Source organism: Perna viridis, chromosome 1 (genome assembly GCF_037379345.1).
Source record: "Perna viridis isolate PV_CMFRI_1.1 ecotype Kerala chromosome 1, ASM3737934v1, whole genome shotgun sequence".
Lineage (NCBI taxonomy): Eukaryota > Metazoa > Mollusca > Bivalvia > Mytilida > Mytilidae > Perna > Perna viridis.
Window position 1 is genome coordinate 14,732,992 of NC_142445.1, and position 16,520 is coordinate 14,749,511.

A 16,520-nucleotide genomic window follows, 5' to 3' on the forward strand; every position below is an offset into this window, starting at 1 on the left:
GATTTTTGTTTTAGCTTTTGTCCGTTCCATTCTTGGATACATACCAGTATTTTCGCCATTTAGTGCTTTCGGTTTGATGTCTGATAAATCACGTATCGTGGGGCAACATCCATGGTTTTTTAAAATTCTAATTACAGCTTCACCAGTTGTTGTCTCTCGGAAATTAACATCCTTCAAGACGTCCTGTAAAGCCGTATCACCTGCCTCGTTAACAGCATCCTTTTTAAACTGATCAGTGGATTCCAAAGACAAAATAAATTTCAGAAAACTAACATCTTCTACAATTCAAATAAAGAGATTAAATTGCATTTTACATAAATATGATATAGATACATAACGATTAATTTTCCTGGTTGCTTATTTTCGCAGATTCTGAAGTTTCGCGAATAAGCGTTAAAATCAATTTTACTGTACTTTTTCGTACTTAATTTCCACCGTGAATATGGCGAATATTGGTACACTAAGAATATTAATATGTTACAGTAAACTTCTGTGTATTGCGACGTATCGATGCTTTGGTTTATTTTCGATGTATAAAATTAATTTGATGCATGTTCTTCTGGTTAGTTTCCAGCTAGGTATATATGTCCTTATTCGTCGTTTTACAAGTCGTTATATGACAGGGTAAATACATTGGTAAAATATATCAATAAACGAAAACATATTATATAGTAAAACAGATTTCTAAACAACAACAAAAATGACGTGCTTGTACAGGCAAAAATACATAAAATGTTGAGGCTATAGTACCATTAATTAATGCAATATGATTTAAAAGAATAACGCACGCATGCATACACATGGAATAATCCATAAAGTCTTGTTTATGCAAGTATGAGACAGTCATCCATCAAAAGTTAAGTAACGATCAATTAAAATTCTACAGGTCACCACACGGTATATTATGATTGGCAAAACCCACACCATAGAGCAAGCTGTAAAAGCCCCCAAAATAAATAATTTGAAAGAGTAATCAAGGGAACCAAGGTTCTAGCGGTAATCGGTAATCAAAAGAATCTAATCAGGGACAAAGACATAGAAAACTGGCATACACAACAAAGCGCATAAAGTTACTAAAATCATACATACAAAGTAACAAAAGCAAATGAGCAACTCGGACTCATATTATTGTTATAAAAACCAAAATTGACCTACTCTACAGAAAAAAAGTAAAACAAATAACAAAGGGCATAAAAACAACAATCACTGTACTAAAGGTTCCTGGCTTGAGACAGGTACATAAAGTGGGTTTTAACATGTTTTGTGAGCACTAAACCTTATCCTAACCTGAGACAGTTGTGGGAAAAGACAACAATAACACGAACTATAAAAATCTGTTCAATTCGGATTTAACTATTCAGATCGACACAGAATACAAACACTCTAACCAATAGGACAAAAGACAGACAAGCTTTATCTACCTCGAAAGAGTACTCGCTTTTCCTCTCAGCTAGTTCAAAATCCAAAAGCACCTGATAAGCACATCTTGTTTATTTAAAAAAAATACTCTAAAGTCCATGTGCTATTTCGAAAGGATGTGAAATTTCTGTTGCCATGGAACGTTTAAAACTTATCTAACTTATCTAACTTATCTATGTTTCCCTGGATTCCAATTTCTTATAAATAATGCATTGTTACACAAACTTTACCAGTTTTCTTTGACTCTGCTATCCCGAAGTGGAGTATTGGCAAGTCTAATGTTTTCTCAAAATCCTGAAATGAGGCACCATTCTTGAATAACTTAATAGCTAGTTTAAATTTCCACCTATGCTTTTGGCCGCTAGTCTCTTTAAATAACTTTGCGACGGGGATATCCGGACAGCAAAAATTACTAAAGCTACCAGCAATCTTAGAGTCTGCACCAAGAATGTCTCCCGTTCCATATAAATACGCCACACACCCCCACTGATTATCCTGGGAAAGCTTGTGTAGTATTTGACTCATGACGTCTTTGTTTTGAGGTACTGTAATAAGTTCTTCTAGTTCGTCTGGAATTTCTGATGAAAAAAAGGAAAGAAATGTAACAATGTTGCTCATTTTAGTTACGGCAATCGTAGTACTAGTACAGTTTGCGTCAGTATATACATTAATGAAAACGGCTTGTAAGCAAACCAAACTGATGTTGATTTCTTATTAAAGCATTTGTTCAACCCTTACTGAAGACTTCCAAGACAAATTGCTGAACTTACATTTTGATATTGCATTTGTTAGTAATATCATAACTAATAGTTCGAAAAAAAGTATTCAAATTGTTTGTACTCGGATTTGACATCATATGAACAACTCGGCTCACCTGGGTGTCCTTCCAGGTTTTTGTGGAGTACGGGTTGCTGTTCTATTCTTAATTTCTTATTTTCATTCTGCAAGTTAATTTGTTTTTGTTTTTTTTTACTGTAATGTTGGTCGGATCTTTTTTTTTTTCATGTATTATGAATGTCCTGTTCCTATTTTACTTTAACTCGCAGACAAAACAGTAAGACCAAAAAGATGATCGAACTGTTTACATAAAGTTCAGGCGAATAATAGTTTATTTTTAGTGGTTGCGGGGGTTTAAAAATATCTGATAAGGAATTGTATTTTTTTTGCTATTTTTATTAAATAAATGTTATAGTAAGCAAGTTTAAATATCTTCTATTCATAAGTCACTCATACGTATTGGGTATCGATTTGTTTCACTGTTGACTTGTTGAACTAGGCACTATGCTGACGAAATCGTACCAACATAAATACTTAATACTTACTTGATTTAGGAGTATTGTTATGTGCTGTACTAGTAAATTTATATCATCAAGTTGGATTAAGTGATTAGTTATGTAAATTCCTTTTAAAATGATTGAATCTTAGGTTATTATTAAATTAACATTTCTCACTATAAAACTAATTACCAAACTATACTACAAACGCGATAACTTTTCATTCCGTATTGTCAACTTTCCTTTCATCTGTGGCAACATCCCTTCAGCTCCTGCGTATAGAGATTTCATATCACAACTCATAGGTTATGCCAGAGGTTGCCGTAACTACGCAGACTTTTTGTATCGCGCTAGACTTCATACAATTAGGCTTTTTTCTGGAACAGAGTAGTGTTGCTACGAGATTGGAATTTTTATGGTCGTCATCATGAACTCGTTGATCGTTACGGTTTATCCATCTGCACCATGAGAACCGATTTGTTCAACGTGTAATAGTTTTCCTTTCTTCTCGTGTACACCCGACTTGACTTTTTATGAGCAACTCGGCGGGTGTTTCTAGAAAAGCAGAGGACGATTACCCCATCGGTGCACCTGGTCCATACTCCCAGGTTTTAGTGGAGTCCGAATTGCTCATTTACTTGTGTTGCTTTGTACGTATTATTTTGTTGGTTTTTTTTTTATTTTCTTTGTTGTGTGTGTCTATTTTTGTCCCAAGATTGCATTCTTTTGATTTCCGCTAAAATCTTGGTTCTCTTTATTACTCTTTCACTGTGTTATGCTTTTCTTGTACCATATACACTTCCTCATCGTCTACAATTAGCTATGCATGAACGCATTTTAAAGGTTTAAAAATTCAAGTGAAATGTAGCATTTAACACACCATCTAAGATACAGAGTGTTCTTATTAATTCAACGTAGTACGGTGCCATAACATCTGCCCCAAACATATTCGACAATCCAGTATTCACTGCTGATATAAAACAAGTAGCTGCGGTAAGAAAATCACTCATCTCTTTATTGGCTAATCCTTCCATGAAATGTGCCTTAAATTTTGATATATAAAATTGTGAGTGGTCAAGATAAAGTCTCGTATTCTCATAATATGAAATATATAAGTATATGAATAGATAAATTGACTGTCTAGAAGCTTTTATTGTACAATAAAACAGTGAAAAGTAAATGTTTGGTCGTACTCTTTAAGAACATTTTCAGAATGATATTAAAAGAACAGGTGATAAAACATTTTTCACATTCATGTTTCGATTGAAAGATCAAATATTGAATATGAAATTGCAATCGTGGTATTTAATGCAAAGCGTTATATTTAAATTGTTATATTTACCTCTGTAAAGTTGTTACAAAGAACGGTTGAACTCCTCGCATCATTTGCACATTTAATATATTTCCGAAGTTTGAAATAGGCCTCTGATCTTTGGAAATAAATTATTGACCTTTTTTCCGGTGGAATAAAATGAAAAAACTGGGTGTTCTGGATGCACTCTGTATATTGGACGACTGCCGATTCATAGTTATGATTTTTAATTTCCTCTTGTGCTTTTCTCTCTATGTTGTCAAAAGCATCTATTAAAACAGCTACGTAGAATTATTGTCAGCGAATATAGTATGTGTAATATTATATTTAAAAACCCATGTTTGCAATTTTTCGTTTATTTTGTGTGAAAAAATGCAGGTGCAAATTTATATCAGGCAATTATAAAACATGAAAGTGTTTAGGGGAATTGAAACTGTTTTATTTTCCTACTTAGATATTTTACGGTATATTCTAAGAAGTAAGTTGTTTTGACAAAACAAAGGCTGAAATTTAAATGAATACAAAATGACTTACGTTTTTAACATTTTTTGGGGTATTTTGTTTTTGTGCTTAAACAGCAAATACATAGAAGGGAAATATAATATTATAATTTCAACAGTTCTATATGTATCTAAGGTTATCGATGTCTTCCAGAATAACTCATTTATAAGAAATCCGTATATGTAGCTTCAGTAAATATTAACTTACAGATAGCTTGAACTGGTGCAAACCAATTCATTTTTTAAGTATTTCTTCAAAATATATCACAGCGGTCTGAAACAAAAGGTAATTACTAAGTGCAAAATTTCAATGTAAATATGCTACTACTGCAACCACTATTCCGAGACGCATGATAAACTCACAAATCTCTATTTTAACATTGTTTCTATTGCGTTCTTGTTGACTTGTTAACGATTATTTCACAAAACAAGATGAGGTATGAATTCATTCTGATATTGAAGGTCAATAGTTCCATTCCAATTAGCATAAGCATGTCATTTCGTGTACTATGATTAGTTATTCACCTTTCATAGTTTCTGCGGTGACCATGGCCGAGACGTTATGCACCAAAAATACATGTTGTAGCTTTTGCAATTAAACATGGTTGCCTTCGTTACGATTTAAAATGGAGCCAGCGATATTTTGCTTTATATATTTCACTCATTTGGAACATCGTTTATCAAGAGCAACAATTTAAAAAAAAAGAAATAGGATAAAAAGCATTCCCTATTTTCTTCGAATATTAAAATTGACAACCATGTCACGTTGTCGATTTCGTTACACCCCGTAATGTGTAACCCGTACCCGTACCAAATTCCCCGTACCCAAATCACTATATCGCTGATTTTTCTATTATTACTAGGAATATTATACTGAAACTTAGACCTAAAGTTCTGAGTGATGTTTTAAATCAATTGAAAGTAAAATTAGTTGAAACACTTTGTGATATTTTCAAATTCAGTCGATTTTATGTTCTCAAAAGTCTCGAAATGCGTAACCGGAAGTTACCGTACAAAATATTAATTGACTGTATCTCACTTTCCAGTCCGAATTTTACGTTTTTTTTTCTGAAAACAATCAGAGGTTAAATCTTCACTTTAGGACTTTGAATTAGTTTTGAAAAAAAATGATATTGATTTAAAAAAGAAATATCGGAGTTTAAATTCCATACCGTACAGTAGCACAAATCCCCATACCAACAAAAAAAAAATGGAAACGATCTTATCAATGAAAAAGAAAGTCTCATAAATAGAATATGTTGCAATCTTAATTTATTGCCCTTGAATATTTTAATAATATTATGTTGTTTTAATTTGAAATATATAATAGTATTGTACACATAACAAAAATACTGGACTTTGATTTTGGGTATGGGAATTTTGGTACTTTGGTTTTGGGTATGGGAATTTTGAAACTGAAAATAGAATAAAAATCAATTTTTCTAAAATGATTTAAAAATTATTAACTCTTTCCTAGCCATCATATCATTTTATAAGTACACATTATCAGCTGTAAATATCACGTAATAATGAAGAAATCGGCAAAAGAGTATTTGGGTACGGGGAAAAGTTGGTACGGGCACGGTTACGGATTACACATTTCGGTATGTACAGTCGATTTCAATGTAAGTTTCATAATGAATGAAGGTCTCTGAGGGGAAAAGACTGAAGGAGTTATAATGTTCAAACACGTTTTTTAATATCTATTGTAGAAATGGTACAGTTCTTAATTCGTGACAAACATATGATATTCTGCGTTTGGTTTTTGTAGTAGTCAAATTTCAAATAGTTTTGAAAGTTTCAATACCTTGTTGAGGATAACAAAATATTTTACCAAGTTGCAACAGTAGATTTATTTTCCTGTTTATGTCATATTCATTTAGTGTAGATTTTTTACTTCCTGTTATTATATTTAGAGACTTTTTATATTTATCAAAAGAATATAAATATCATATGACATAATTACCGATTCGGTGAGCAATAGATTATTTTTAATATGAAAATAATGTTAATAAATAGCAAAGCACTTGGGCCAAATATATCATGTTCATCAGGTAAGATATCATGGATCACTTATAGACATCACGAATCGATTATCAATTTGTCCAAATAAAGATAACACTGTGTTTGTAAGTCTTGTCCCATGACCATGTAAATGTCCAGATACTAATAATTAAGGAAGTACTGAACTGTTTTTCTTCTAAGATAGGCTGTTTTAATGGCTTAACATCTATAAGAATAGACAAAAACCTTAAAAAATCGCAATACGAAATATAAGTGTAAGTTGCTTTTTGTTAGTTTTTGTCTTTTTTTAGTTCAATTACTATCAATCAATAAATGTTTTGACATAAAAGGCGTTCTGATGTGCAATTTGTGCAAGTAAATTAAATAAGAAACAAAGAAATCGCATTTCAGGGTAAAACATGTTCTGTCAATGGCGTTTAGGAAAGAGAAAATGTCTGGTAAGTAGGATTTGGTGAAGAACGTTTAAAAGGGAAAGCATATAGTTATGAATAAATAGATAAATTGGGAATGTAAATTCTGCGCTATTACAGTTTTATCGAAATACAAATGTCAAAACCAATGAAATGAAAGATATAATGGAAGAAATAAGATTTTATATAATTGACTTACATAGTAGTTGTGGTTGGACTACAGCTGTCAAATACTTTGGTGGTAACCTTTTTCTGTCAAATTGAATAATCGATAAATCACTTTTTATCTACTTATATATGTATATTATATAAACAAAAAAAATGAACTTTGTAATTCGTAAACTTACTTTTCATTTTGAACAATCGTGGTTTTCCGAAAATGGGCTTCCATAAAATACTTATTAATAGATATGTGTATCATTGACAAAAGGTCGGGCGACTATGTTATTATTTTACATAAAAAAAGTCAATGTTAAATCATATCATTGTCTGAAGAACATATTTTCTTTAATTAGTAATCCCCAACATTGATGAGCCTGAATATCGATTGTAAAAACTGTAAAGTGATTAATGTTATAATGTATATTTTGTTAATTGGGTTGTTCCCTATATCTTTGTATGTACTACATATATTGCCGTGACCCTTATGGGTGTAACATGCAATAAAGTTATCTATCTAAATGCTTTAGTGCATTGTGGCCGTTGTTCCCAATTAATAGTTTTGCATTTGACTACTAAGAATGAACTTTGATTAAATGCTTTGCCTTTGCATGGCGAGATTCGATACAATTACAAAGGTCGAACAGTAAACAATTGGAACAGGTATGAACAAAATATTCAAACTAATTTGTATTCGATTAATTGTATAACACAACAAGATTCGAACAAGAGCGAACGTGATCCAAGAACTTCATAAGTTATTACTGCATAAGACCTTATACCCATAATTGAAATACTTAGAGGTTTGATATATATATATATATAAATATCGGTCCAATTGTGGACACTAAAAAAACTTATACGTTTTGTAGATTGATGATAGCAAATCAAAATTACACAGTTTGATTACTATTGAAACAGTAGGATTAAGAAATAAAGACAGCAAAGGTCGTTTTATACTGTAGTAACATATGCTGTATTGGTGATTAATTCCACTTTTTATTTGTCTGTCCGTTTTTAAACACAAACAAATATACATATTTCAAATAAAAAATGTAAGAAATGAACTCGAAATAGACAAAAACACACCAACATTTGTAATTTGTTTTAACAATCGTTCAGAAAGTGAAACTCTCTGGATACATTTATGTATCTATAACATTTATTCTTTATATCACAATAACAAAACTGCATCACAGCAAACTAGCGCGTCATGAACTGAAATATTTTTATCTGTTGGTAATTATCAAGCTCTCTTTACCTATGTAAGAGTGATCTAGAGAACCAACATGGACAGTCAGAAATAACGTGTCCTTATCTAGAATTATAGAAATTGACTGTTCATTCCCTCCGTTTAGGCATCTTAAAAACACGTGGACAGATTTTTTTTGCCTTTCTGTGAAGACGGTCCACTTCCAATACCAAGGACCTACATTATATTATTTTAACTAATATCACAAAATATCTTTTTTTAATATAGATTATTGCAGTATAATATCAAGGAGATACGTATCTTTTTAATCGCAATATTGTGCGGATACCAGAGAAATCTTTTTTCCATCTATGATCCTAACTCCCAACTCCTTAGGTCACAATATATACATACACATCATTTTAGTTATTGTTATTGCTATTGAATTATAGTCGCACTTTGAATATACATGCCACACCACTTAGACATAAACTCCAGACGCAGACTCAAAATCAACCAATAATCACTTTATTTCTAATATGTCGCATGCTTGATTTTAAGGTCTTTTTTCAGTTGACCGGGATTCCAACCCATGACATCATGTCCTCGAGACAATCACGCTACCATAAAACTACTGCAACTAAAACTAAAATTGATATTTTATCTCATTATGTGTTATTTATCTTTTGAATGTATTGCCAACTAAAGACATCTTAAATGTAGTATTAATGTAGCATGTTCATTTACAAGACAATTGATGACTTATTAATCAGTTGACTTTTAGTGCTTCTTATATACAATGATTTTTGGATACAAATCTTCGTATTTATTTCATTCTAATGCTGCTGGTGAGAGGTTAATCTTTGAAACAAGTGTACAGCATATCGAAATTTATAATATATGTGATCGATGTGTTTTATATTTAACATTCATTTCCATCGCTGATGAAAGAATATTTACCCATTCGTAAACAAATAATGAGTATTCTACTAACTGTGATAACCCAAAGTCACTTTCAAATTATTCTTAAATATTGTAAACAAAACGATTCATAAAAAAAACGAAAATGGGAAGGACATGTTTCAATGGACAATCGACATTCAAACTGACAAAAACTACAGGGATTTGTATTTCCTTCACTCTTATGAGCCAACTTAATGATGAACTTGTAAAGGTGTCCTTTTAACCCTAATTTCTAGTTTCTTTCACTATTGTTCAATAGTAAATTTATTTTCACTAAGGCATGAAACATTAATAAAAAAAGGGTTTTTTGTAAGCTTAATTAAGCACATATTTATTGACAACGTAAAATTACACAGCAGTTAACAAAGGACATTGTCTGAAAGTATTGCATGACCCATGCCAAGTTTTACGGTAATTTCAAATCATATCAAGTAGTTTAGATTATGACAAAACGTTTTTTTTTTAAATGTTACCAAGGCTATGTTCCATTATTTGATTTACACTAAGTGACCTACAAGTTTCCTACAAAATTATTTGTTTGTTATAAATGACATACCAGATAGACTGGAAATAGTGAAAAGAGGTTTGTTCCAGGAAGCGGAGAAAACAAGCGTTTAAGAATACTATTGCAAACATGTCTCAAAACGTTCATGACACCTGCGTTTTTATTACTGAAATTAGTTTACAATCCCAAAATGTCATGTAAGAAATTATAGTTCATTTTTGAGTCGTATGCCATTTTAGTACGAAGAATTTAAAAAAAACAACCTTTAGGAAATAGGTAACAATATATCTTTTTGATTTGAAACAGTGATAACAAGAAAATGTAGTCACTAGTCAAATCTTTATTCACATACAAATGAGATTGACAAGTTTTCAAACTGCAGAAGAAAAATACGGTATAGAGTAAAAAGCCAAACAGAATTACTTACCCAAATTTAGCAACATGAACCTGTAGAAAAAAAAGTCTATTATGCTAAAGATAAAGGGAATTAAACCAAAACACTGAGAATGCTTGCAGACTAAAAGGTTATTATGTTTAGTTATGTACAGGAATTACCAAAATAAGGTTGAAAATAGATACTTGTAAATGATACTTTGGGCATTTATTTGTTCATTTACAGAACCTGAAGACACCATAACCGCTGTCAGTTCAATATCGTTATGAACCAGCAATTTTTTGAATGTTGAAAAATTCTCTTCTTGAGTCAGTGTTGCCTTTCTTATAAATCATTATGGATTTATCAAATAACATTAATACTTTTAGTAAAGGTGTTGAACTTAATAAAATTTTACAATGTCTTCCCAGAGAACCCTTTAGTAATATGTTCATTTGTTCATAGGATACACAGTTGGCGAATTATAAACATTCAATTTTTCAAATTTCTCTGCTGAAAACTTGATTATTTCACATCACTTTTAAAATAAACAAACAATGGCAACAACAATAGGCCGCTGAAAGTTTGATAGTAAAATATGCTAAAATCAGCAAAAACATAAAATCGCCTTAAGAAAAAAATATGTATGGGGATTTGGTACTCAATAAAACACAAGTAATTGCTCATCAATTTATGTAAATATATTTTCAAGACATCATATAAGAGTTTAAATGCAAGTGACATTCAGGAATATTGGTTTAAACACACTTAATATCAATACTGTCGTATATTAGCAATGATATCAGCATTAGTTCATTTAAGTTATGTTAACAGAGAAATCTTGTCTAGAATTACAAAAATTATGTTTACCCCTAACAATCAGAAAGATACATAAAATTTGGTATAGCTCCCAATGTCAGTTTAAGAAAAGAATTATTTTGTTATGAACTACAATTGGAAGAGAAGATGGTTTGTTTGTTTGTTTGTTGGGGTTTAACGTCCGAGCAGCAATATTTCAGCTATATTCAGACGATGAACATGAAATTGATGATAAAATGAACATGAAATGATGATGAAATGAAAAAGGGATGGGACACAAGGACAATGGGGTCGACAAATGTTGATTGCCGCTGGAAATAGGGAAAGGTGGGTAGGGTCGGGCAATTTAGCCTCGTGCGGCGGAGCCCTACGGTTCCTACTCCGGGAGAATCCCACAGTAGGGTTCTTTAACTTTCGAGGAACGTGGCATCTTTCCCAACACGGTGCACCACTATGGTTTGCGGTCAGGTTTTCCGTATTATAGCCTGACAACCCCAGCATGTAACACGCCAGGGGTACCCCATTCCACCACCTGGGGCACACATCCCAGTTGCTTTGTGGGCAGAGCGCCCTAGCCCCCGGCTAGGGTTCTGAGCACTATTTAGTCGCCTTTTACGACAAGCTTAGCGCTGCTGCAGGCCTATTCTTTTAAGACTAAAATCCTACGCAGAAATTCATGTGATTTTAAACAAACAGCTTAGAAATCTCATGAGCAGCGCAACCAAAACAACAGAAAATAGCATAAAGTATTTGTTAAATATTTTAAGCAACGCAGAATGTTCCAAGATGAATATAGTAGAAAAGGGAACAGATATGGTGAAACGCAACAAATGCAACATCGTATAACCTTTACGAAAATAGTAAATTCTTACAGATATCACCAAAAGGTCTTAAATAAGTGTAAACATACGTTCAAGTAAGCTCGGAAAGTTCGGACAACAAAAGTAATAAACTCCACAGTAACAGAACGATGACACTTCTTCAAAATAAACAAAAAAGCAAAAAAACGACACAGTGACACATTAATGACCAACATTGTCAAACACTATTGACATTAGGGCGTAACCATTCATTTCAAACCAAGTATCAGGCTGAATACGCAGCTGACAACTTGGAAATGGTGGACAAACATCCGAAATCGACAAAACTAGATTAAGGCTACAAAATATCACCATAAAACATGTGGCATTTATCAATAATTTGTTGGAAAGAATAATCAAGGGAACCAAGGTTATAGCGGTAATCAAAAGAATGTAATCTAGGGACAAAGACCCGACGTGGAAAACAGACATACACAACGAAGAACATACAGTAACTCATACATACAAAGTAACAAAAGCAAATGAGCAACTCGGACTCCACTAAAAACTGGGAGCATGGACCGGGTGCACCGGTAGGGTAAGCGTCCTCTGCTTTTCTAGAAACACCCGCCGAGTTGCTCATAAAAAGTCAAGTCTGGGGTAGACAAACGAGGAAAGGAAAACTATGACCCGTTGAATAAATCAGTTTTCATGGTGCAGATGGATACACCATAACGATCCACGAGTTCATGTTGACGACCATAAAACTTTTGTAGTGATGACTTCAATCTTGTAGCAACATAACCCTGTTCCAGAAGCCTATTTGTTAGAGTTCTAGTGCCATACAAAAAGTGTGAGTAGTTTCGGCAAGCTCTGGCATAACGTATGACTTGTGATATGAACACTCCATACGCAGGTGCTGAAGGGATGTTGCCACAGATGAAAGGAAAGTTGGCAATTTTGAATGAAAAGTCATCACGTTTGTCGTAAAGTTTGGTCAATAGTTTTCCTTTACCATCGATTTCTAAGTGTAGGTCAAGATAAGAGACTGACTTAACAGTGTCTGTAGTATCCTTTACCTCAAATTCATTTGGGTAGATGCGATGTAACGAATCCACGAAATTAGGATTGTTTAAAGATAATACGTCATCCATATATAGCGGAAACTGAGATTGAAGGATCTAACCAAACGATATTCTTTCTTTCTGATTAGATCAGCTATAAAATCAGCCTCATAAGAGTGAAGGAATTGGTCAGCAAGTAAAGGAGCACAATTTGTTCCCATTGGAATGCCGACCGTTTGTTGAAAAACACGTCCACCACACTGGACAAATATGTTGTCGATTAAAAATTCCAGCATTTTGTAAACATCTTCCTCTGTATATTTGGAAGATAATTTTGAATTATTTCTTACAAAGTATGAGGAATCTCTACCAAGAACTATATATTTGTATCTAGGCTAACCATCTTTTTTGGAAAAACAACGATGTATAATGTTTTTAAGTTGGGATTTTAACTGAGTACGGGGAATAGAAGTATACAGTGTTGAAAAATCATAGGTTTTACTGCTATTATATTCAGATAATAGTCTTGAACTAATTGTTTCCAAAAGATCTTTCGAATTTTTCAGGATCCACGTTGAATTAATACCACTACGGGAGTAACAAGTGTTGTGGTAGGACTGAAAACCCTCTTTGTCAGTTGTGAGTATAGAAGTTAAAAGTTTTGAAAGAGGTTTGGTGGTACATTTTGCAGATCCAGCTATGAAACGTTGTTTGTATGGATTCTTATGGAGTTTAGGAATCCAGTATATAGATGGTAAATCACAATCATCGTCCTTGGTAGAGAGACCAAAAGAGGTTAGCACAGATTTATGGTTTTCCACAATCTCTTCTTTGGAGAGTGTGGTAGCAGTATAGGTCTTATCACTGCTATTATTTTCTACGTCTACCTCTGATAATAAACATTTAGTGTAAAACTTACTGCAGACAAAAACAATGTTGTTTTGGGCTTTGTCTGCTGGTACGACAACATATTTGTCATGTATAGTAGACAATGTTTTTGTTACATCGGGGTCTTTGAAAACTGATGTAGCTTGGCACTCATTAACCTACTTAAAACTTTCATTCGTTTCAAAATTAAAGACCTCACGGCCTTTAACCACTCTGACAGAGAATCAATGTCTTCTTGTTCTCGTTTTATCCATTTTCTCGCACAGTCCTCGACGGCATCCATAAGAACTTTAAAGTTATAATTCCAATTTATGGAGCGTGGTTCACGGTACTTGGGACCTTTAGAGAGGATATTACGAAGAGACTCGTTTTCGATGATGGTTAAATCTCCCGTAACGACGTGACCAGAAGGACCATATTTGAATGGAGAGGTTTTGCAAGAACAGTCAGGTGGTTTAGCATTGAAGTCCTCAATCTCGAGGTTCTGCAATAGCCTTTTATAATTGAAAATTTTGGATGCAATGGGTGAAGTATAGGAATATGAAATAATTGGTATGGATTTGTCTTTGAAATATGGGGGAATTTTGTTGGTAACGTTTTTGTGGTGGAGGATGTTAGCCAAATTAATTGCATCTATACCTTTGTTGACAAACGGTAGTCGAAGAAATGATCGTTTTTCTTCATCTTGACTTTTCACACAAAATGTATCTTGCAGTAGCCAAATATGTTAACTTGGAAGTTTTGAATTTGATATAGAACTTCATATCACAAAACAATAAATCGTGCAATAAAAACTAACGCAGGGCCATGAATTTACTGGTAGATTACAAAATAAACAAAAGGAATATCCCGATGAACGAACTAACACGATAGCCGTTCTAATTTGTTTTATGGGTCTTTACTATGAAATGATAATTACTCATTCAAATCTGCACCAACATTGAAAATCCAATAGATTTATATTTATTTTAGCGTCATTTACAGAGTTATATCCCTTAATTTAGAAATCTACGGTGCATTTTATATAATTTTTACCTCCTAAAAACACGGGTTATATGGAAAACATAATGTTAATTTCTGTTTACTATGGCAACTCAAAAATAATGATATGTAGGTTTTTTACCCATTAATCACATTTTGCATGATTCTTACCTGGAGTGCTATTTAAGTAATCAAGCGAGTAATTTCAAGGATTACATACATCATCTAATATACCCAAATGAATTAAAAATTCAAAAAACAACTAATATATCTTCTTCTGCCCAAGACCAATCTTCACGTGTACATAGATATTACAGGTCCTTTCATTCGAAACTTTATGACAAACGTGATGATATCTTCAATTAGATACCATAGATTGACAACCTACTGAACTTAGCACTTACTAGCTGCAGTGGTGTAGCCCTTCGACATAATATATCGGAGCAATGTCTAGGTCACATGATTCACTACGGTATTTTTTTCAGAGTAGTTACATCTAGTAATCACACCACCATAATTTGATGACGTTTAAATTACCCAAAGATACATTTCATTTTCTTTGAAGTCTTCAAATAAGATCTTAACACTATCTTATTTTTGACGCATGATTAATTGCTGTTATTTCAAGTTCAAGATCAAATATCCCGGCGTTTTACATGTATGATAAATATTGTCCCATGTTTTCATGGTGATATTTTTATTATCTTAATTTATTTGTCTATTTAGAATAATTATGCACTGTTTTTTTTTAATTATTTACTTTACTTTCACCATGTTACTTTGCTGAATTGAATGATATCGCCGAAGTTATTACCGGGTTACACTCACTTCCAGTATGATAAGTGTCGTTGGTGGAGCAGCACATGCTTACCCTTCTGGATCACCTGATGTCCCTCCTGGTTTTTTGTAGGAGTTCATATATAGTGATGGTTCTGCTGTTCGTGCTGTGTCTTGTTTTCCTGATCTTCATTTTTAAATTTGATATCTATTTAATTAAGTTCACTATATTGTGTACATTATCTTTGTTTTCTGTTTTCATGTTCTGGCCATTTATTTGGATTTTTACGTATTTGATTTGTCCCATTCTTTACACCGCGGTATTTTTGCCGATATTTGGAAAGTGAGTCTATTCCCATTTTTAATTAATATAAACAAGGTTACTAAAATCAAATAGGGGTTTTAACTATTAAAACAGTTATGTATTATTAAAGTCTGGGAAGACTATTACATTTTTTTCATTCTTAAATGTAATAATGGCTTCAGTGTAGAAAATACATACTGTGTCACCTGAGTCAAAGAGTAATCATGGGAACCAAGGTTACAGCGGTAATCAAAAGAATGTAATCCAGGGACAAAGACCCGACATGAATAACAGACATACACAACAAAGACCATTCAGTAAATCATACATACAAAGTAACAAAAGCAAATGAGCAACTCAGACTCCACTAAAAACTGGGAGCATGGACCAGGTGCACCGGTAGGGTAAGCGTCCTCTGCTTTTCTAGAAAAAAAACTGTATTTTTATGGAAAAAACCTGTTTTGGTATATTAAAGTAGCATATAAGCAATTTTCTATAAGATTTGTTGGCGATTTATTAAGAAAATGTCGATTTTAGCGAATTTTTGAAGAGTAAGTTAACATATTGCGCTACTGCAAGATACATTTACATTCTATATATTGAATAAAAGCATTTCGTAGAAAGAAGAAGTTTCATATTTAGAACTTGAAATTTGTAAATTGGAGTCATTAATTAGCATGTGAAATGCCGATGACGAAAAGGAAAATACATACTTCATTTACATTTTTTTTAAATGTGATAATTTGGGGTACCAG

At 32.8% G+C, this 16,520-nt stretch overlaps 1 protein-coding gene and 1 long non-coding RNA gene across 4 annotated transcripts in view; one reads left to right on the forward strand and one right to left on the reverse strand.

Annotated features, from left to right (window-relative positions):
- LOC148627395 (TPR and ankyrin repeat-containing protein 1-like) overlaps positions 1-7,336 on the reverse strand; it is a 55,438-nt gene extending 48,102 nt beyond the window's left edge. Inside the window, exons 1-6 of one of the 3 annotated variants that reach the window (XM_088572288.1) lie at positions 7,288-7,336; positions 4,714-4,779; positions 4,036-4,274; positions 3,574-3,736; positions 1,650-1,997; positions 45-278 (exon numbers count right to left, since the gene is read on the reverse strand). In XM_088572288.1, the coding sequence (XP_088428414.1) occupies positions 45-278; positions 1,650-1,997; positions 3,574-3,736; positions 4,036-4,274; positions 4,714-4,744 (1,015 nt within the window). In that variant the 5' untranslated portion in view covers positions 4,745-4,779; positions 7,288-7,336. Of the gene's footprint in view, positions 1-44; positions 279-1,649; positions 1,998-3,573; positions 3,737-4,035; positions 4,275-4,713; positions 4,780-6,312; positions 6,349-6,695; positions 6,730-7,287 lie in introns of those variants that run through there. The other 2 variants (XM_088572297.1, XM_088572304.1) reach the window with 2 other exon arrangements.
- LOC148627396 (uncharacterized) lies at positions 6,027-10,551 on the forward strand. The gene is made up of 4 exons (XR_015920646.1): positions 6,027-6,109; positions 6,921-6,967; positions 7,972-8,060; positions 8,865-10,551. It is a non-coding gene; the product is annotated as an uncharacterized LOC148627396 (long non-coding RNA).
- The last annotated feature ends 5,969 nt before the right edge of the window (positions 10,552-16,520 follow it).